General features: G+C 36.9%; 1 protein-coding gene across 5 annotated transcripts in view; it reads left to right on the top strand.

The window, feature by feature from the left end:
• LOC124115009 (cGMP-dependent 3',5'-cyclic phosphodiesterase-like) overlaps positions 1-20,642 on the top strand; it is a 73,813-nt gene extending 53,171 nt beyond the window's left edge. For 2 of the 5 annotated variants that reach the window (XM_046475784.2, XM_046475789.2), the window contains exons 15-31: positions 555-618; positions 994-1,075; positions 1,443-1,503; positions 2,318-2,399; positions 2,940-2,974; positions 3,394-3,509; positions 4,284-4,361; positions 5,720-5,842; positions 7,407-7,477; positions 7,848-7,970; positions 8,510-8,597; positions 9,333-9,380; positions 9,654-9,728; positions 10,790-10,889; positions 11,076-11,188; positions 11,706-11,851; positions 14,745-20,642. In XM_046475784.2, coding sequence (XP_046331740.1) covers positions 555-618; positions 994-1,075; positions 1,443-1,503; positions 2,318-2,399; positions 2,940-2,974; positions 3,394-3,509; positions 4,284-4,361; positions 5,720-5,842; positions 7,407-7,477; positions 7,848-7,970; positions 8,510-8,597; positions 9,333-9,380; positions 9,654-9,728; positions 10,790-10,889; positions 11,076-11,188; positions 11,706-11,851; positions 14,745-14,937 — 1,598 coding nt within the window. In that variant the 3' untranslated portion in view covers positions 14,938-20,642. Of the gene's footprint in view, positions 1-554; positions 619-993; positions 1,076-1,442; positions 1,504-2,317; positions 2,400-2,939; positions 2,975-3,393; positions 3,510-4,283; positions 4,362-4,508; positions 4,587-5,719; positions 5,843-7,406; positions 7,478-7,847; positions 7,971-8,509; positions 8,598-9,332; positions 9,381-9,653; positions 9,729-10,789; positions 10,890-11,075; positions 11,189-11,705; positions 11,852-14,744 lie in introns of all 5 variants that reach the window. The other 3 variants (XM_046475783.2, XM_046475788.2, XM_046475785.2) reach the window with 2 other exon arrangements.
• The last annotated feature ends 2,814 nt before the right edge of the window (positions 20,643-23,456 follow it).

The following is a 23,456-nucleotide window of genomic DNA, read 5'->3' on the forward strand; positions in this document are numbered from 1 at the left end:
TACCATGTTTACTACTAACTTTTCAATACTTACATTTCAAATCACAGTTGTGATAATCATGTTGCCTTCGTTGTTGTCAATTCCAATTTCATTGATTCACTAATTCGCTGCTTATAGATCAATGTTGATATTTCAGGGTTAGAAACTAACAGTTTTTATCCACTAGTCCTTATAATGATAACATATAGCAAAACCCTTAAAATGGGCCAATTCCTACTAGTCCATAGGATACCTTTACTATTGGGCAGTTTGGTCAGGACTAGTGCCAATTTCTAACACTGATATCTTATTTTTAGTGTCAGCCTCAAGATATCATTATGTAAAATGTAGAAACTTACTAAAGCTCATTGCAATTAACGTTTGTCTCAATTATTTTAGGTTTAAGTTCTCTGTGACAGGTTTGCTTAATGATTGGGGGAGTAAGTTATTTAGTGTGCATGTGTTATGTTCATCTGAGGGCCCTGAATGTAGTTTTTATAACATTTAATATTGTTTGAAATAGCAAGAAAGACCTTTTTAGAAAACCTTTTCAAAGTGCTGCTGCTTCATTTCAGATGACCTTACAAAACTACTCAGAGAAATTATGCAAGAAGCAAGAAATCTCACACATGCAGAAAGGTAAGGAAACATCAAAATTAATCCTTCAAATAAAATAATGGTTCATGATTTTATTGCACCTGGAATGTAAATGATGAATGAATAGATATTTGGCAAATGAGGTGCTCATGATTTTTTTTCAAATTTGGAATGTAAAAGGGCTATTTGTGGCTTCATAAGATATTAACGTTTGATTGTTCAGGAATTGTATTTTGTCCTCCAAAAGGTTTCATTTGATAAGCATACCATAATGGTACATTCCATTTTTATCAACAGCTGATGCAAGAATGCATTACTCTGTCACACTTAGTGAATGCTTTATCAGACAACTTACAAAACGAAAGAGTCCTTCTCCCAAGTAATCATGTACAATCCACAGTAAAACTTGTGTTCCAGGTGTTCTGTGTTCCTCATTGATCCTGAAACAGACGAGCTAGTTGCCAAGGTGTTTGATGGGATAAGTGCAAATGACAAAGAGGTGAGCTCATCCGACGTTCCTAGGTGCAAGTAAGAAACAAGACATTCAGTTAAGTAGTATTTGACCAGGATTTCAGAATCAGCCTTGTTGAAAAGGATGTTGCTCAAATGCAGGTAACTGGCTCCTCACCTCTTCCCAACCTGGGATAGAATACCTCTGCAATATCCCATGCTTGTCCTAAGAGCTAAAAGAGGATCAGGTGATCAGTGACTTGGCTGATGGTGTGTCAGAGTGCCCCAATAACAAGAATCTTTGCTCATGCTTTAAAATCACTGTTTGTCTGGTCCACACAGACTGCTGTGATAGGGGGAATATTGTTGACTACAGCATTAAACAACATCCGCTCACTCATATACTTCTATTTCAGGTACAGCAGGAAATTAGAATGCCGAAGACACAAGGGATAGCAGGACATGTTGCTACAACTGGTGAGATAAAATGATTCAGACATGAATTATTTGTGTTATTCCTCTATTCTTGTACTGTTTCATTATTAAACTTTTCAAAAAGAGATGTATATTTGTTTATGCAAAAGAATTCATGGCTCAAATCAGTGGTAGCAAGTAACAACAAAATCTGGTTTGCTATCCTGAAACTTATGTGATAGCCTATATTTGCGACTGACACTCCTCAGATTTAACTCAAGAGGCACTTTTGTTATTTCCACTAGTTAGTACTCGCAGATAATGAATGACAGTAAACACAATACCAGTATTTTGTTACGTATATATGTGATTGAATGAAATATTAAATGACCAAGCTTTTTTATGACACTTATTGGAGCATATTATGATTTTGCTGCAATGGAAACTAAAATGCTACATAAAAATGATCAACAGTAAAATATTGCTTCTTTGCAAAGAGGTTATGTCTAGACATGGACATAGGTCCTAACTGAGTTCATGACCTGTTTCTCTTTCATGTGTTTACATCATACACCTGTTTGTAAACATATTCCTTGTAGTAAATTCATATTTGAATGTTAGTTTCTAAATTATGGAGAATTGAAGAAAAATTAATGTGAAAAATGGATTTGTGATATCAGTGGTAGCTTTGGTTGACATTTAAGCTTGTTAAAGTGAAAGTATTATTATAACAATTTGCACTACTTCTACATGGATATTGGATATGCTCAAACCTGATATAGTTAAACCTGAAGTATATATTTTCCATTATGATTTAGAATGGCATGCATTACTGTGAGTGTAAATGTAAAAGCAGAATTCTTTTTTAATGGACCAGGTAACCTGCTTAACATCCCGGATGCATACTCCCATCCATTGTTCTACAGAGGCATCGATGATTCAACAGGGTTCAAGACCAGGTGACAACTCCTTGTCGAATGCTCAGTTTCATAACTATCCATTTGTGGATGATTGATATAATACCATTCGGCATGAAAAGTCTGTTCTGATATACTCCTCTCGACCCTCACATCACATCACTTAAACATGCTGAAGAAAACTGAAACAATAATTCATGTACACAAGTAAAGGGAGATGACTCTTAAAGCTAACTGTCCCACCAATGATGTTGTAGAATTAAATTTTTGTCGTTCTGAGGTTAAGGCTAAAATAAATAGATTTCATCCCCAGCAGCCTCGCTACCAAACAGCTCACCTGGCATCATTTGTCCCCAAAGTACCTACAGTCATATAAGATCACTGTGTGGTCCCTTCTATTTTTACTTGATAACATACACAATATACATAGTCCAAATATGCATACATGCTTCATGTGCCTTGAACAGTTAACTATATACATATAATTCCTGCACATCACACCCTTTATATTTTTGATGAAAATCTTATTATTTCATTATAAATAAATAAACAGATCCATGTTAATATTTTTACCTCTTTCAGGAACATCCTCTGTTTCCCCATAAAAGATGAAGAGGGTAAGACGTTTCCTTCCATAGTATAGTTAAATATATCTCTTATTTTATCATTAAATGAACTCTGTCGTGGGGATTCAAGGCTTGAATATTGGTTGCCATGCAGCAACCTATGCTTGTCATACAAGGTGGCTTTATGGATCAGGTGGTCAGGCTGAGTGACCTGGTCATACCCCAATGGTGTGGGAAATTGCACGAAATGTCAATCACTGGTTAGTCTGGTCTAAATTTGATTGTTTACAAGCAGACATTGCTGGATGAGGAGGCATTAAACAAAAGACAAACTGAGATAACTCCCCCTGGGTAATGGGATGGTGTGAATTTCTGTTCCTGACCAGTTCATGTTCTTCAAATGTAATTATGAACAGACCAAATAAAGACACAATCACTTTGTATAATATGATATCTCTTATTTGTTTCAGAAGAAGTTCTTGGTGTGGCTCAGCTTTGCAACAAGAAGACTGGTCCCTACTTCACTGTGTTTGATGAAGATATTGCATCAGCCTTTGCTGTGTATTGTTGTATTAGCATCAGCCATGTAAGCATCATTTATGACATTAGTGCATACTTCACTAAATGTGTTGTTGCCTTTTATTAGTATTGAACGATGATGTTGGAGATGTCAGGGAAGAAGTAAAAAAAACAGCATGGACTCTAAGGCTAAAAAGAATAATAGTCTTAGTTCTCAGGCACCAACCGCATCATCATACAGTCCGCCGCTCATTTAGTTTTTATTTCCCTTTAAAAAAACAATCCTAATACTTAAAAACAATGTGATACAAATAAGCACTCAGTTACATCCCTTTACATGGGCACTGGTTCACTGCACATCTCATGTTATGGATATGACGGCAATAGGAGTGTGTATGCTTGTTAAATGTAGGGAGGCCCTTTCCCAGGTTGATGTTACACAACTATTTATTTGGTAACATACTAGTTTGAACAAGGGAACAAGCAAACAAACAAAAAACTCCGCCCTCACACACTGGTTTCAAAAGTCATTGCCTGAGAATCAATTTTTTTGTTCTTTTAATCCTTACTTTTCAGTTACGGTTTGTTATGGTGTTCGATATGAGGAAGCATTTATGAAACAGTTTAATATGACCAGGCTGCTGTTTATGTTGTGACATCTCAGGTGTAAAACATGTTTGATGCACCATGTGTCATATTTCAAATTTCAAGTTGTAGAAGACATTTTGGTTTTACATGCTGTATTGTGAAATTACTACCATATTGTTTAACTGTGTGCATTGAAGCCTGGAAGAATGGTCTAGGTAGGATGTAGAGAACCATGACTATCTATCTGTTTCAGTCTCTGATGTACAATAAAGTGATTGATGCTCAATACCGAAACAGTCTCGCAAACGAGCTGATGATGTTTCACATGAAGGTAAACCATGGCAGCAGTTTGGCTGGCTTGCTGGCTGGCTGTCTGTCCCCTAGACCTGTAAATGTCCTAGCTGATCATGGGGAATGTGTAGACATCTTTGGTTTCTTTCTTTCTGTATCATTTGGACAACTATATCTTTTGTTTCAGTGTCTCATGTACAAGAAAGTTCAGGACGCACAGCACCGTAATAATCTATCTAATGAGCTTATGATTTATCACATGCAGGTTAGTTAGTTCTTTGTGTTTTGTTGGTCCTTCTGCTTCAATATTTCTTTCACACACTTTTTATTTCTGCTTCTTTGCATGATATGTAAAGATAGAAGTTGCTCAATGATGAAGTTGACACAGGTATGTGGAAGTACAGAATGGTAAAAGTAAGTGTTTGGACAACTGATCTAAAACATGAAAAATAAGATTCAGCACATTTGTGAGTTAAACAAATGCTGACAGTGCTTCTAGTAGTTTGTCTTTTCTGCCATATATGCTTGTTAGAATAATATCTATTTGATTCCAACTGCAACTTCTATCTTTCCCCTAGTCTCATTTGTTTGCATTTTCCACTGCGTGTTTGCAGTAGGGTTAAACATAACTTTTTATGTCACATACTAAAACTTTGTTTTTCAGTACGCTTCTGTGAGCTGTTGACTGCCAGATGTTACTCACAAAGCATGGTCATACACTAAATTATAGTACTGATCTTAATTTTAATTAACATTGAGATACTGTATGAGAACACCCTAAAATGTTTGAAAATCTAAAAGTACCCTTCACCTTTATCATGAGGGAAACCGGCATGGTCTACCGGGCTAGTACAAATGTCTGTCTTTCCATTGGACCTGGTTTTGTGCTCAAGCCCTTGTTTACACATTTTGGGTTTTTACAACAGAAACTTTTTCCATAATTTGGAAAATGAAAGAAGTATTGAGAATATGCATGTTGCACAGTGTTATTGTTGGATGATACACTGATACACTTGCAGTGATGTGGATACAGAGTGGCTTGGTGGAGATGCAAACAAGCACATCATTCTTTTGTCACAAGCATGGATTGAAAGCTCAAATCTTGCCTCAGTTCACATGTTCTGAAGTGTGAAGATGCCTGCCAACAGATGTGATTGCAGAAATAGCTTTGCTGAGGTTGACTATCAACATAAACAAGACTAGGTCCAACTCATGTTTTTTATAGATAGATATATGTTGATCATTGTACTCACTGAATAAGCTTCTTTAATTAACAAGGTTTATTCGGGAATTTTGAATGACTTTGTCTAATATATCTGGTGTAGTTGATGGATCTTGAGGAGACCTATTTGTTGTGTTTATACAAGTGTGTCTGTGAGATGCCATTGTTTGTCCTAGGTGACAACTGATGAAGTTCGAGATCTCATCAGCTCCGACATGCTGTCAGTCCATGTCATCAGTCCCATCTTTGACAAATTCTGCTATGCTCCCCGGACAATTCCAGAGGCAGACACCCCTGTGGTGAGTGATAGATGAGACTAATGCTGAGATTAGCCATAATGTATGGTGGTCCTGTGTACAAATTTTGGCAACGATGGTCGCAGAGATTAATTGGATGAGTGACCATGCTCAACTCATGAGAGTTCCCAGGGCTTTGGTCCTGCTCGAAACTGGAGTGCATGCAGAATATGTGGTGTCACCTTAGGCAAGTGACTTTGTTCGAAAAATAAGCCTCTGTTCACTCAGCAATGAATGGGTACCCGGTAGGATGAGATGGTAATGTGACTGTCAACCTTCTAGTGCCAAACAGGCAGAATGGGTTGTATACTCCCTGAGTAGCTGGGAATGAAATAGAGTGCACACTGATCCATTGATCCTGGGAATAATGGTGTAGGGCTTTGAGCATTCCACAGTGTGGTGTGAAAATAAAAGCACATAAATGGCCTATTCTCATGATTATTAATATACTGTAGGATGCATTGATGCATCAAGGTAATCTGGGTACACCATCGTCATGTTCAACAATTTGCCTTGTGTACGAGTCATTTTTAGATATTGGACTCAGTATTGAACACCTTATTACCTTTCCAAGAATTGTTATGCATGGCAGAATGGCACATGCTTGTGTGTGTCATGATGCCTGAAGGCATGGATCATTGATCCTGTTAGCATCCACAGTCTGGCCAAGGACACATTATTTTTAGGCTGCCATTATGTTGGATTATTCTCATTCAGTATATGTGCCCCCTGTGAAGATCCAGGTTAGAATTGGTCATCAGCAACCGATGCTTGTCATAAAAGGCAATTATCAGAATCAGGTGGTCAGGCTCGCTGACTTGGTTAATTGTCCGATACCTGGATTGACCGGTCCAGGCTTGATTATTAACAGACAACCCATTATATAGCTGGAATATTGCTGTGTGGCTTAAAACAAAAATATACAAAAACAGTGTGCACCCAGTGACATGTAATACATTGTTTCTAGGGGATCATTGCATTTTAATATCTTGGTACCTGGAACCTCACAGGCTTAGTGCATCCTAAAAAAGGGTTTCAGGTGTCAGTTGCTATTATAGTTAAAATGGATAGAATTATCATTAAACTGCCCACATGTTTAATGATAGTGGGCCACTGTAACTTGATAATGGTCTATTGCTTGACGACGGGCCTTTATCACGCCCCTTTGTTAGGTGATGTCATAGGATAGGGATAGTCGACGTCACAATCAATAGTGACGTCATCTGGTTTGTTCTATGACGTTTCCATATTTGTAAAAGTGTGTCAGTGACATTCGTGTTGATTGCAGTACTTGTTTCAAAAATGATATTGTTCTTTCTTTTTATTTGATAACAAATTCCATCCATGTTAGCTATAATAAAGGTAACGCTATTTTTCAGGGCATCATCGTTTGCAGAAGCCCTCCTTGCCCTCCTTCGTCCGGCAGTTAATGGAAGACCTTAGGCTTCTGCAAATGATAATGCCCTAAAAAATAGCATTAGCCTTATGGTATAAGAGGTTGTTGTTTAGCTTCACAAAGGTTTATGTCATATGTATAGTTTGAATGGAATGTTTCAATTTTTTTCAGGCTTGCTTGAGCATGTTTGAAGATCTTGGTTTGATTGCCAAGTTTAGAATAAGAAAAGACACATTGGCAAGGTGAGAGCAGAACTATTAGGTTCCTGCCCAGTGGGGATTTCTGGGGTAGAATAGGTCCCCAGAACCCTTGCTAGTCCAAATGGACAGAAATAAGGATGTGACTACTATTATTGAGGGTTTCCTTATGGATTGTGTGTCATCAATCCATAACAGCATGGATCGTACCCTTACTGATTCATGCACGATCACTTTTCCATAATATTGCACTTTGGTGTCTAATTACACGAAAGTGTTAAAAATTAAATTACTGGGTGTGTTTATGATGAATTTGTGTAATAATTTATATTCATTATACAGTTATAATGATACTGACAGAAATGTCAGAGTGTGTAGCTATGTGACTGAGTTGTGTTGTCTTGCACTATTTCAGGTTTGTACTGATGGTGAAGAGAGGATACAGGAATCCACCATACCATAACTGGATGCATGCATATGCTGTAGCCCATTTCTGTTACCTTCTGGTCAAGAATCTGCACTTGGAGAAACATTTAAAGTAAGTTGTCTGATCGTAGTGAATATGTGTTTGTGTCTCTTTGCAGCAGGCACCTGGCCAGGCCCAGATTTCAAAGATGCTGCAAGTTGCTGTAAATAGTTGTGCCCATCATTTATTGTTCTTTTTCAGGACCAATGACCCAGGCAACATATCAGTCTAAATACTCAAACTGCTCGTTTGTTTCCCGTGAACTGTATTGTGTGTGAAATGCACAGCTAGAGTGTCAATAATAAAATCTGTATCGTGGTGACTATTCAAAGAAAAGATAAGTCATTCAACAAGTATACTTCTCAGTGTCAACTTAAGCTAGGTCCAGGTGGCATAGAATCTTGCACTTATACAATAGTACCTTTTAGGTTTGGAACTATGACAATTGTCCCTTGACTTCATGCTTAATTTCAATCCCTGCCTCTTGTTGGTGGAATATGTCAAAGTGTTGCATTGCAGTAGTTGACAATATGGACTTCTGAACTGAATGAATCTGTGTATCATACCAGTATGGCTACAAGAGTTATTCCCCTTTGCTTGTTTCCCCCCAGAGAGATCGAAGTGTTTGCTTTATTTGTGGCCTGCCTCTGTCATGATATTGATCACCGAGGAACAACCAACTCATTCCAGGTGCAGTCAGTGAGTACTCATTTCTAAATTCTTTTCCATCACTTTGAACAAGTTTTGTCCCCAGTGAACTAAAAAAAAAGCCCCTTCATTACTATGACATAGCTATATTAGAATATACATTAGCTATATATTATATAGAAAGTAAATTTCCCAGTCTTGTCCTGATTAAAATGTTTGATTACAAGCTATGGGTAGGAAGTTTATTATTATACATATTATTATAGACTTTCCCAACAACCACCGTCTTGAATGGGTATGGTATATATAGTACATGAAAAAATTGACACAGCGATAGAGGTGTGGGGGGTCGCCCAAATTTATCACAACTATTGCTTTACTCAGGCTTTGTATTTCTTCCTGGTTTCTAAAGTTGCTTCACTGAATGACAGTATGTCTTAAATTTCAATTAATTTGAGAATGAAATTAAATGATAAAGAGACAATTACCCTTGTGGGTTTTTGTATCATTTGTTAAGAATAAATAATATGTATTGCATTCACCAAAGATTGCATTTTTCAATTTTATGGCATTGATAAGATTTTGATTGCCAAAGAAGATCACATTAATAGTGATTCTCATCTTTCTAATGTTCTTTCAACAAGAACACATTTGTTTTGGCATCATGAAATTATGATGTTACTGAAACTTGTACACTGCTCCTGTTGAATATTTCACTAAAATAAATAATTATTTTTCTTGTTACTTCTTGACCATACAATATGGGCATTTTGTTTTCCTGTCTAGGAATCTGTGTTGGCAGCTTTGTACAGCTCTGAAGGATCCGTCATGGAGGTAGAAAAAAAGTTTCAGATGTCAAAACTCTTGACATTTTAATTCACGATCTAACAGAGTAGATACATCAACATCATATTCCTTAATAATCATTACATTCAGTTCAAGTTTAGAACAGTTACTTGAAAAATATCTTTTCTTCACAAAAGGTAATGCAAATGGTAACTGTAAACTGTTCAACTCTGGCAATTTTGATTGGCATCCTTTGATAAGAGGGTCGAGTTGTGCCAAGAAGGTGACCTTCTGTTTTTCAGTATATGATTTATGTTTCAGCGTCACCATTTTGCGCAGAGTATGTGTATTGTGAACACAGAGGGATGCAACATCTTCGAACACCTCTCAAGTTCAGTAAGTGCTACTTCCAGGTGAATAGTATCAAGCATTCACTACAGGGTGAAAAAGGCACTTGTCGAAAAATACACAATCTCCCTTGTAATTGATTACTGATGGAACATTGTGAGTTGCTTATAGCTTTTTTAACAAGTGATCACTTGCCATGTGAATAGTGTTAAGGAGCATGTATACCGGGACTCCTTTAGCTGTTTTCCTACATGTACCATTTGAAATCATGACTATTTGGGGGCATATATATTAGAAAGATTACCGTATTCGACATATTAAACGTCCAGGGTGCTCTCAAAATTAGAAATAGGGGGCTCTTATTAGAATATTATTTTGGTGAAAAAAACATCGTTGAAAGATAAATTTTGTGGTTTATGCTTTTTAATTGCCCATAATTAAGGGCGCATATAACACACGAGTGCGTATTATACGTGAATAAATAAGTGTTGTGTACATTGATCAATTGGAAGGAGTGCTAATTAGTATTGTTAACTAGCCAATATATTAGCAAATATCGCCGGGGGCGCTTATTAGAGCAGGGCGCTTATTATGTCAAATACGGTAGTAGAAGGTAGGTTGTAGGATTTCAGATTTCAGAATTTATCATGGCAAATGGCTAATTTTACATGCTGACCCTTGTGATGGTGATATACTGACCCATGTGTCACTTGTCAGTATTGAATTCAATCCTTGATTTGCCTGAGATCTCTTGTCTCACTGCTCTTGAGTCCCCACTGACACATGGGGATTTCACAATCTCTCTTATCACTGACTTCCCACAGAATGTCTACCGCAAATGAAAGTAATTTGATTGCAGAAATTAGAATCATGCCATTTGAAAGAGATTCAAAACAGGGCTATGGTAATGAATGGGAATTAGCATATTGGAGATGGTACACAAGAGTATTGAGGATGATATTTTGAATAAAGTAATAATTTGAAAACAATACAGAACTGGGTGGACTCAAATTTGGGTCAGAGACTGGTGCACACATATAAACATGTGAGTGCACCATGGCAGGGTTTCTGGGATGTACATAAAGTATAGTGGAAACTGTTCCTTGCAGGACTACCAACATGTGCTGGACTTGATGCGAGACATCATCTTGGCTACAGATCTTGCACATCATCTCAGAATACTTGGTGATCTGGGAATAATGGCTGAGAGTGAGTATACATACATTGAAACATTCCCCTTTATTTGTATCAAATTCCAGGAAGTAAGTAAATTGGTTTTCTGTAGGGGATTGATCTAAACAGAGACCTTATTCCCATTTGTTGTTATATGGTATCTGATCTATGGTATAAGATATGCCTCCCTTATATTTCTCCCATTTTCTATTTGTGCTACAGAAGGCTATGATAGTACCAAACCAAATCAGAGGAACATGCTCCTGTGCCTGCTGATGACCTCATGTGACCTCTCTGATCAGACAAAGGACTGGAACAACACCAAACACATAGCTGTGAGTCATATGAATGTGTGGCACAAACACATAAAGTTTCCTTCTGGCTTGACTTTGGTGTGCAATGCCAGCTAATCAATAAGTGGGAAGCATAATGGCATAATGGCATCCATCAACCATTCGGACATGCTTTGCCAAAATGTGCAGTTCACACCCACATGTTGTTAATGTGGAAGATAAAATCTTTCATAAAAAAAATTAGCAGGATTTTAAGAAAGGAATTTTTTAGTGTGAAATGATGACTAACATATACGTCTGCAGATTGATTCTCCAAAGACCCAAGGATACTGTTCCATAGCCATTTCTTTGCATCTTGTTTTCACAGGTTTAGTCAGGGTTTTATCAGACTTTGAGCACTCCTGCTATTGGTTTTCTTTTGGAAAAGCTATGTAGAGATTATTAACAACAATGGTATCTTCCCTTACTTCTTCATGGCCTCAGGACCATATCATGTTTAGGTCAGCGATAGAGGTCATGAGATTTAGGCATCTGTAAAGATGAATGTCCGTATTTCCAGGCCCAAGTGTACCAGGAGTTCTTCTCCCAAGGGGATTTAGAGAAGGCAGTTGGGAAAGACCCAATAGAAATGATGGACAGAGAAAAGGCCTGTATCCCAGACCTGCAGATCAACTTCCTTGATGGCATTGCATTGCCAGTATACAGGTGAGACATGCTATGGAGCTGAGCTGGTGAACACTTTTTATACCTATAGGAGAGGTGCAGTGCGAAGTGAGAAATATCTGGATTTTCTGAAAAAAATATAGCTTTTCTTCATTATTTACTTTTTGGACTTGAAAACTACTTCGTGGATTTTTTTCTAATGGTATTACAGTTTCTACACCAATAGTAGAGGTGCATTTCGAAGTTTGTTTTCAATATTTGGATTTTCTGAAACAAAATACAGCTATTTTTAATGGTTTAACTTAGAATCTGTTCACTGAAATAATTGTGAAACCTAATACTAATAGAAGAGGGGCAAAGTTTGATTTTGATATGTGTATTTTCTGAATTTTTTAAGAAGAAAAAATTCATTTATTGAACTTAGAAATATGTTGGAGCCGAAGTCAGGGTATGAAAGAGCCTTGCTCACTTTTTGTCTTGTCATAAGATTGTAGTAAAAAGAATCAATAATGGTATCTTGTCAGGAAATGATGGTTGACAGTTTATGTGCATGTGAAGCTGAGCGTGTCTCAGTTGCATGATAGATATAGAAATTTGCACTTGATCAATAGGGGGGCACGGGTGGCCCAGTCGTCTAAGGCGCCGCGATTCGCTGTGCAGAGTTGCGTCCCTTTGGCACGCCAGAAACCTATGATTGTGGGTTCGAATCCCAGTTCGCCCCGATTATGTTTCTAGGTTTGTCAGCACCATACCCGTGCTTGTGGGTTTCACCGAAGTGGTAAACGTCTGAGACCTGCATCACTTCCTCCCACATTAAGCTGACATGTCGTGATATAACTGGAATACTGTTAAAAGCGGCGTTAAACCAAACTCACTCACTCACTCACTCACTTGATCAAAAGAACTGTTACATTTGTTAGTGTTAGTTACTTGATGTGTCAGCATTAAACTCATTATAGATAATCTGAAATGTATATATTATATGATTTACAACAACGATGTTTGGAACAGTGTGGTCTTCAGCTAAAAGTGTCCAGGGTATTTCTTTATCGAAGGCGTGAAAGTATGAGCTGTAAACTGTACAAATACTTAGAGACACAAGACTAGAGAATTATAAGTTGAATTAACTTCAGTGTAACAAGTTTTAAGAAACATGGTAAATAACATTGTATTCCAAAACACAAACATCAACTGATGATTGACTGTCTAAATGAGGGCTTTGGTCTTTGACAAGTAATTTACTGATTGGCTAAAAGTGGGAATTCCATGACATAATAAATATGCAGAGAGTTTGCCAGTGTGTGTGATTGGGATTCACACTAATTTCATAATAAACATTTTAAAACAAGCTGTGTGTGAAAGATCGCGCAGAAAAATAATTAAACCCGTGATTTTACAGTGCACGTTGTTTCTAGTAATTGGAATTATAATTGTAAATATATCACAAAGTAGTCTGTCATAAGCAAAGAAATTGCAAAATCTAGCTTGAAGTAAGCAAAGTCTATGATACTCACGACTGTTATGTTTGCTATAGGAACAAAAGTGAATGAATTCCAGGAAATCCCTGCGATGTATTTAAGAAACTTTGATCTGTGCATGACCGGAACTGTTGTCTTTCCATTTGAGATTTCATGCAGACAACAGTTTATGAGTTATGTATCTGTCAAAATCAAGTGAAATCATGGCTTCAAAATGGAAAATACCAGACTTTTTGGGATAGAAATGTATCTGGAGAGACAGATGCGTGTGATAGAAATATTAATGAGAATGATCGATCTCAGATTTTAAATAAATGCAGTTAATATACAAAATATATAAATATTCAAACAACTCAATTAGTACTAATTGGGCCTTCGCACAAATACAAAGTGTGTAAAAATATGAACAAAACAGACTATTGTGAAACTGAGCATAACCAGGCGTTAGTAGATCAAGGTGAATGTCCATGACCTATGACACCTTGACGACAGGTGAAAACAGGTGCTTGAAACCCACGTGCATGTGATTTGTCAGTGGTTAGTGATTTGTGAGTGGCATTGTGGGATAGTAAATCATCGTCAAAATATCAGAATGTAAAAGTAACATATTCCGTTCTCAAACAACAACTTACATGTCATTATTATTATGTACATAAACATAGCTGTTATTTTTATTGTTGTTTTGATAACTTTTTTCCTGTCTAATTTGGATAATGCCTATAGCCTGTTTCTGCCATGTCAATTTGGATTTAGTTTTATTTTTGAATGATGAAAGTGCCTACTAATTACCTCCTGTAAAGTACATTTTGTATTGAACACTGAGATAAAACTAGCAAATCCAGACTAGTACTTTTCCAGTTGTTTTGTTATTTCGTATTTACATCTATGTAATGCTTTGTGTCGATTATCAAATCCAACAAAACAGGCCTATTGTTTTCAAAGTGCCTAAAAAATGCAGGATTTTACCAAATTTGCAGAGATCGTGGTGTTTAAAGTTTATATTGCTTTCTAAAATCCAAGGAATATTTTAGTGTTAATAAAAAAGATGACGTTTCGTCGCGATTTTCAGTGTGAAACTCTTAAGATATTATTTTCAGCCACAGTTTATATTTGACTGACAGGAGTAATTGTAGTAGTCCAAAGGAAAAGTATATTTTCTGTTTCATTAGCCCATGTTAAATTTGTCTCACCTCGGATTAATGGCAAGCATAAAGGTCAAACCAGCGGTAGAAACTAACATTTTTAGTTCACTAGTCCTTATAATGATAACAAATAGCAAAACACTTAAAAATGGCATATTTCTACTAGTCCTTATAATACCTTGAGTATTGGGCAGTTTGGCAAGGACTACAGGACATGTGCCAATTTCTAACCCTGGCAAACCCTGCATTTCTAATCTCATTATACGCCCCTGAAGGTAATTTAGAAAAAAACATTTGCTTATTCAATGTTTACAGGATCCTGGAGAAACTTTTCCCCGAGTGTAAGGAAGTTAATGATGCTGTGGAGAAGAATAAACTGAAATGGGTTCGTATTGGCCAGCTCCTGAAGATGCGCCGGGGAACCAGCACCCAGGGTTTGAGCATGGAGCAGATCCTCACTCTGGAGGATGATGATGAAGAGGCACAAGAGCAGCATAATGGCAGATAGATCTCAAGCCTCATTCATATCCAGTTCATTTTTCAACATTATGTTATGAAGAAAGACCTCTTTCCTCTTCATGAATGTTGTCCTACAGCAGTAATTGGGCAGTCTGTGTAGGTGTGCAGACGATGTGGAAGGATGGAAGTGCTGTGTGTATGTGTGATCAGGCATCTGATGCTAACAATCCATGGGTGATACTGTGAAGATATATGCTTCCAGCTGATATTAATTAGTGCTATTCATATCCTGCCTGTTTGGGTGTGGCTATTGTCAGAGAAGAGGAAGGAGGGTCCTGATGTGTCTCTAAGATACTTTGATTGATGGTACATCTTAATTTGCAATTATTGAAAATTTACTATTTTTACAATAATCTGAAAAATGTATGCAGACAACAATTTGATGTTTCATTGACAGGGCTTCAATTATTTTGGGGGTGTTGAACCAGGTTAAAAAACAACAAATATAATAATAAGCATCATAGAGACACAAGTCCTACTATTAACTTCTAGCGCATTTTTTCTTTCGCAACTGTGCCTTGCTGTGCAGGAACTTTCTTGCATGTTATCCCAGACTGTTCTCATCAGGGCAAGAGATGTGATCTCCGTAAAAGACTGTCACTAGCCACACTGCCAGACACACTGTGTTGGTTGTACAATGTCCACCTGACTGGGAGATCCATGCAGTGTTATATGTGGTAGGAACCTTTTTTTTCTGGTGCTTCAATAGTTCACTAACTTGTGAAATAGAAAGCCTCTATAAATGAAAGGGATGAACTCTTTTCAGTAGAGTGATGATGTATTCATTAAGTTCGTGAAGACATAGCATGAAGCAGCTTTCAGGTGATATTCCTTGGATATCATGTAACATGTTCTACTTCGCCGCGACATTGTCAGATTGCCCTTGAAATGTTTTGTCATTTATTCTCACTGTACAAGCACTTTGAAATATTTTCTAAAGCTTTCATGAATATCATTTTGAGGACATTCCCACTAAAAACCTGTATACAAAGACTCTGTCTGCAACAATGAAAACATTTGTAATCAATTGTATCTGATTGCAACAGATAAAAAAAACCTAATTGACTCATGTTTGACTTCAAGGATATTTAAGATACATATTCCAGCTGATGTGTCACTGTGATACCTTGACTGTTACGATATTGATGGCCTGTGCTAAATCCAGGCATTATCTTGGTGCTTAGAGTTATCTCCCTTATAACAGCAGTTGTTCTCTTGTCCTCAACATAGAATGATGGAAGTCTGTGAAAGTGAAAACAGGCAACATGTCTGTTGGTAAAGACTTCATGATATAAGTTGGAGTTGTTTGCTTCAACAAGACTATTTTGTTATTGATGGTGTTATTTCTTACAATTTAAAGTTTCTTAGCATTGTTTAGAGTTGTGTTTGTTTTTGACATCAAGTATCTTTTTCTCACTGCATTTCAGCTGAATGTTACATCACAAACCATTTGGTTAGTCAGTATTGTAGAGATGCATATATGCCTATGCTGATACAGTGTGTTTAAGCTGGCAGTGTCACTCATGCTCACGTCAAGCAAGCTACCCATATCAGTATCGTGTAAGACATCAACATTCAAATAGTGAAAGTGTCAGATCGTTAATGGTTCGTGATATTTCTTGTGAACTAGTAATCTATTTTCAAGGATATTGGTGAAAGACACTGATCTGAGGTGTTTTTTATTTGGCTTGTTGATATACAAAACTTTCATGTAGTTTGCGATGCAACATGAACAAGGTACATGTCATGAACTTGTTCTGCTATTTACGAAGATTGTTGTACAAATGTAGATATTTAGACCAGGATGCATTGTTAGGGTAAACTTTTAACCATGCAAGCAACTGCAGAATGTGTGTTTGCCTGTCTTTGCCAATGAGATATTGATATTTTAGACAAATCAAAGATATTCTTGTATAACAAGTCAGAATACTCGTAGGTGTCAATGTTCATCATCAGCATCTGATTAGTATGTTTTAGTCAGTTATGAAACCAAGTGGTTTCACCAATATATATTTTACATATCAATTACTTGCTTGATGAAATTGACAGTGAATTGTGATTCTGTGTTAGATAGCTATTCTAGATTCTATACATGATTGCTCCATTTTAGACTATCCCTCATTGTTAAGGCCTAGATAATTAATTTTTCACTGTGTCTAAGGTTTAGCAGTTGCTATTATGACTTCATTTACTATTTCTATAAGCACACCATTATTTGTCAGTTCTTCTCACTTCCAACATTGTTATTACATGTTTGTCTAAAAGAATGTAAATGATCTTTTCATAAATAACCAGACTTAAAAATACTGGTCATGCTGTAGCCACTCATACAGAATATGAAATAAATATAAAACAACTTCAATATTTCAAAATTTGAAAAATCCTTTTGTTGGTTTGCGGTCATACAAATAACTTGATTCAAACATAAATATAGATATCCATGTTATGCTTAACAAAACGGGTTTAGTGACAAGAATCTCCTCCATCATTGTATTGAGTGATTGGCACAATGATGTGTCAACAAGATTTACAATGCTGTTGTCTCAGTGCTTTGGGATCATTTTGATGTTTTAGATTTATACACTGCTGTCTGTTCACATTGTCATAATTTCCTTTTTGTATATTTGTTACCTTTTATTATCTGTGATACAGCTATGTTTGACCCACAAGTCCATTTGTTTGGATGATATTTGGACATTCAATTAAATTTTCAGGACAGGAATATTGGGTAGATCTTTACAACCACGATCACTAAGACATAACCAACCATGTTCTCTTTCAACAGTCTGAAGTCAAACACAAAGGACTGGTACTGATTTGATTTGTGATAGACACTGATATTATGTTAATTTGTTAGAACTACATCATGTACATATTTACAATATTTGTATATCATTAGCACATTCACCGCTTCCATCAAGTCAGTACCATTTGTGTTATGTGTTCAAATGTTATCAGATGTAATTCTTACATGTACAAAATATTCATGATATTAATCAGCTGTGTGGTGCATAATTATGATGGCTAAAATATCTGTACCTTATGCCTCATGCATATGGATGCAGCAGTAAACCCAAACCACTTCAAGCAGACACAGATGTACCCCACAATAACCACTTCAAGCAGACACAGATGTAATCCACAATACCCACTTCACGCACACACAGATGTAATCCACAATAACCACTTCAAGCACACACATATGTACCTAACAATAACCACTTCTAGCACACACAGATGTAATCCACAATAACCACTTCAAGCAGACACAGATGTACCTCACAATAACCACTTCAAGCACACACAGATGTAATCCACAATAACCACTTCAAGCAGACACAGATGTACCTCACAATAACCACTTCAAGCACACACAGATGTACCCCACAATAACCACTTCAAGCAGACACAGATGTAATCCACAATAACCACTTCAAGCAGACACAGATGTACCCCACAATAACCACTTCAAGCACACACAGATGTAATCCACAATAACCACTTCAAGCACACACATATATACCTAACAATTACAACTTCTAGCACACACAGATGTAATCCACAATAACCACTTCAAGCAGACACAGATGTACCTCACAATAACCACTTCAAGCACACACAGATGTAATCCACAATACCCACTTCAAGCAGACACAGATGTACATCACAATAACCACTTCAAGCACACACAGATGTACCCCACAATAACCACTCCTAGCAGACACAGATGTACCCCACAATAACCACTTCAAGCACACACAGATGTACCCAACAATAACCACTTCTAGCGCACACAGATGTAATCCACAATAACCACTTCTAGCAGACACAGATGTAATCCACAATAACCACTTCTAGCAGACACAGATGTAATCCACAATAACCACTTCAAGCAGACACAGATGTACCCCACAATAACCACTTCTAGCACACACAGATGTAATCCACAATAACCACTTCTAGCAGACACAGATGTACCCCACAATAACCACTTCAAGCACACACAGATGTAATCCACAATAACCACTTCTAGCAGACACAGATGTACCCCACCATTACCACTTCTAGCAGACACAGATGTAATCCACAATAACCACTTCTAACAGATGCAGATGTACCCCACAATAACCACTTCTAGCAGACACAGATGTAATCCACAATAACCACTTCAAGCAGACACAGATGTTACCCACAATAACCACTTCTAGCAGACACAGATGTAATCCACAATAACCACTTCCAGTAGATTGTTTCAGGGTTAAGTATCAGAAACAAACAAGTTGTAAAATGTTTCAATCCCTTTCTCCTAAGATTGATTTTGTTTATTTATTTCCCCTTTCTTTTAGTTTTGCATGAGCTGTTTGTGAGTTGGCCTGTTAACATTTCTAGTGGAATCAGGGTAACAATGAAATTTCAATCAAGCTGATCCGAAGGGTCAGTACACTGGATTACACTATTTAGAAGGGAAAAACCAGACTACAGGGTCAGCATGCAATTCATTGCTGCATCCTGTGGCATTACTCTGCCATACTAACTAGATGCAATAACATATGCATGCAGATAATGAAACAGACACATAATATCTTCTGTAAAATGCTTATGTCCAATCATATTCAAAAGGTTTCAGTAAAGTGCAGTTGTGTTGAAATTGTTTTCAAAAAGACAGAAGAGTCAGATTCTCTTAGAATATGACCTACCGGTAATTAACTTGAGACAGAGGGAGTTTCACATTTTGTTTTGTTTTGTTTTGGTGCTCAGTCTTTAAAACCAGCATGTGGAAAACAAGCTTCTACCTGTATAAGAGTTGGACAATATGTGAATGTACCTGCTGAATACGGACAGTGCCTAAAACACAACCCACTCACTCACTCCTGCTGAATCCTCCAGGGACAGAATCCTATTCTTCCCTTGCAACGAAAGATGTTAAGTCTCTGTCGCATCATTCACAACCACAAGTCACACTTCATTTGCTCTGGTTAGTAAGGACAACCATGCTATGTTCTAGCTAGATGACACACTTCACTAATAATACAAACTATGTATCCCATATAAACAAGCACCTGTCCAGTGGCATGGTCATGCAGAGGAATCTGTAATGAAATCTGTAACAAAATTCATTACACATCGTTGTTATCAGTTTGTATACAGATTCCTGTGAAGGACCCTTACTGATTATAATCATGAATATAGCTGTTGAAAGTCATACCATGAAGTAATACCTGCAATATTAACAATATACAATCATATGTCTCATGTATATCAAACAATACCTTTTTTCAAATGGAAACTTTGTTACAATCATTACTCCAATCACTGTTTTTAACATGACATGATCATTTGTGTTCAGTAAGCATATCCTTTATTGTTTTCTCAGTTGTTGAGTTTTTTCTTTTAACCTCTAACTAATTTTAGAATATTTTCTTTGTTCAGGTAATCATTACTCCAAAACGTTTCATGTGTTTTCATTGTACAAATTTTCTGTCCAGACTATAGTAAGCAATGTGTATTGGCTTACAGCCATTCTTTACATGGCTTGATCGTTTTGTTTTCAGGGATTGTTTTAGGATTGGAAAATAAAATGCAAAACTCCCAGTTTCTTGTTTAGATCTGTGCAGATTGTATAATGAGATGTCTTAATAATGTAGGCATCAGTTGTTTTAACCTTGTTCTTTAATAAACTTTTTGCTGATAAGGGATGATGCTTTGTTGGTTTTCTTTGCACTTATACTGAACAAAAAGGATAGGCATCATGAATATATTTTGGGATATTTAGGCCAGACAAATTTCATTGCTTCTTCAGGTCTTCTGAACTTATGTTCTTGTATATTGACAATAGACTACCATAAGTACAGAATCTCACCTTTATCACCACTTAAGTGAAGATGCAAAACAAGTTGTGCTGTCTTCAAGTGTTATATTATCGTATCTAGCTTTTTAATATGATAGACTTTCATCAAGTGTTAAAACTTTCAGTGCTTGGCTCACTTCAGTTCTTGTTTACATGACCTTAAGATGTATACTCTAATGAGTGTTTGATCTCTTGTCATATTTCCCAACATATAAGAATTCCCTCATTTGTTTCCTCTTCTTGTATCTACGTCACAGTTAAGGCAACATTGACGGTTCAGGAGGAATAGACCCTTCAGAAATATTTGGCAACCTATTAGGTAAACGGCTTAAGTACAACTGCAACCATTCAAAAATCACTCTTTTAAAGATATTTTTCATGCTGCAATAATTCATGTCATGAGACTTGTATATGTTACACTGAATCTGGAGAATTATTCTTGACATCCATACAAAAGTACAGTATACTGAAAATGAAATAGGAGCCATGGAAAAGTATGAACCCTGAAATTCATGAAAATATTGAATATTGCATTCCGTCTGTCCGTCCTTCCGTCCGAACTCTTGTACGGCCTATAACTTTTTAACCATGCACCCTAGCTTAACCAAACTTTCTACACACATTTACCACAATGAGTACTTGTGCCTTTTGCTAGTTTGAAGATTCTGAACTTTTTAATTTTTGCCGTTTCCATGGAAACATTAGAAACTTTTAGGGTGGGTGTTTTGTACGGCCCATATCTTTTTAACTATATATCCTAGCTTCTTCAAGCTTGCTACACACATTTACCACAATGAGTACTTGTGCCTTTTGCTAGTTTGAAGATTCTGAATTATTTTTTTTTTGTCGTTTCCATGGAATCAAGGTGAAACATAAATTTTGGGTAGAGTTTTTGTACGATCCATGTTTACAATATTATGTATCCTAGCTTCAGCAAACTTGCTACATTAACCACTATGATTGTTTTTTATCTTTTATAAGATTCTGAAAGTTTCCTCTTTTGCTGTTTTCATGGAAACATGATGGAATTTAGAAATTTTGATGACTGGTTTTGTATAGCTCATGGGGTTACATGAGGAAAGGGCAGTTCCTCAACAGGTATATTTCATTAATTAACAAACTATTTACTATTTGTTGTTGACCAGCGGGGATAACGGGGGTATGTGGGCTTTGCTCACTTCTTTCTTGTTTTATATCCCATTCACATGCACATTTACTCGTGTTCCAGTTTTGCACAAGTGTAAATATACATGTGTGTATATGTAAATTTACTACACATTCACATGAAAATTAACTTTGATAATGAAGTATGAAAATATTGTAAGGCACATATTCATCAGTCAGTGACTTTTCAACATAGGTTTTCCTATCAGCGGCAAATGCAAAGAGCATTCCCTTACAAACTGTGCAGGCTGAAGAGCAAATTTTGGTGTTGGCAAATCAACTGTGTGAAAATGTGTCCATAAAGTCTGCCAAGCAATTGATGATCTTTTGATGCACATGTATGTCACATTTCCCCAAGATGAAGAACGCAAAGAGGTCAAGAAATGATATGGGGGGGGAAAAGTTGTGACATAAATGGAGCCATAAATGTTTGCCATATACCGATCAATGCCACACAAGACATTCACAGAGATTACCTTAACCAGAAGAGTGGTGCTGTCTCATCTGTGATCACATATATATATTTTGGACACTTTCAGAAGGAGAGTCAACTCTTTCCAAGTGGAATAAGAAAGAATCACTGTCTGACAAGGATGTGCTCCCACCTGTGGAAGTCATTTGTGAACATCATGCAATCATTGGCTGAATCTGTCATTAGCTCATATGCTATTCAAGTCATAAGTGTCAGATGATCTTACTTTGTGTTGTTGCTATCACTGAGCTATCACAGGAAACTAGCCTTAAGAATAAATATGCTCATTTGTGTGTTATGTTTACTATTGAAGTGTCTTGGACTAAGTGTGATTAAAATTTGTTATGAGTTATATTCTTGTCTAGATAGTTTCACCTGAAATGCAAGTTGTGTAACAAATTGTATGCAAGTTGACCTTCAACACAACACACACAACAAGTTGTCAAGAAAATAAAACTGCCAATCAGCATCAAGCTCTTAAGCTTGCCAAGGCGGGAAAACTTCAATTCTTTCCTGTGTGTCCTCAAGTCAGCAGCAGTTTTTTCAACTGAGTTTAACCTCCAGCAGCTAGGCCTATGTTTTCACACTAGATAGTTAAAATTCAGATAATTAGTTGTTTATCTATTATTCAACTTATTCAACACTTAAGATGGTTGTTTTGGTAAATATTCTTATTAGCTAGTAGTCTCATAAGTATTAGTGGGTGTTGAGGTATGCATGTCCAAGATGCCGTCCTCGATCTCTCCCCCAGTCTGTTTATCATGTGGGATGTTTTTGATTACAGGGGATCCCCATCCAGCTTGCTGGGATTGCAGAGATGCCTCCTGCACAGTAGAAACTTGCTTAACTCATGCGCATCCCTACCTAAGATAACTATTTAACTCCGATCAAGAATGCTGGGAGGAAGGGGGCAGTCAAGAAGATGGCAGATGCTATTCTTCACCCTCTACTGCTACTCCATCTGAGACAATACCCAGATCAGGTTCACCGACCAACCAGCAAGGTAGAGGTCAAGTCAGCTTTA

Source organism: Haliotis rufescens, unplaced genomic scaffold (genome assembly GCF_023055435.1).
Source record: "Haliotis rufescens isolate VD_foot unplaced genomic scaffold, xgHalRufe1.0.p SCAF_7, whole genome shotgun sequence".
Classification (NCBI taxonomy): domain Eukaryota; kingdom Metazoa; phylum Mollusca; class Gastropoda; order Lepetellida; family Haliotidae; genus Haliotis; species Haliotis rufescens.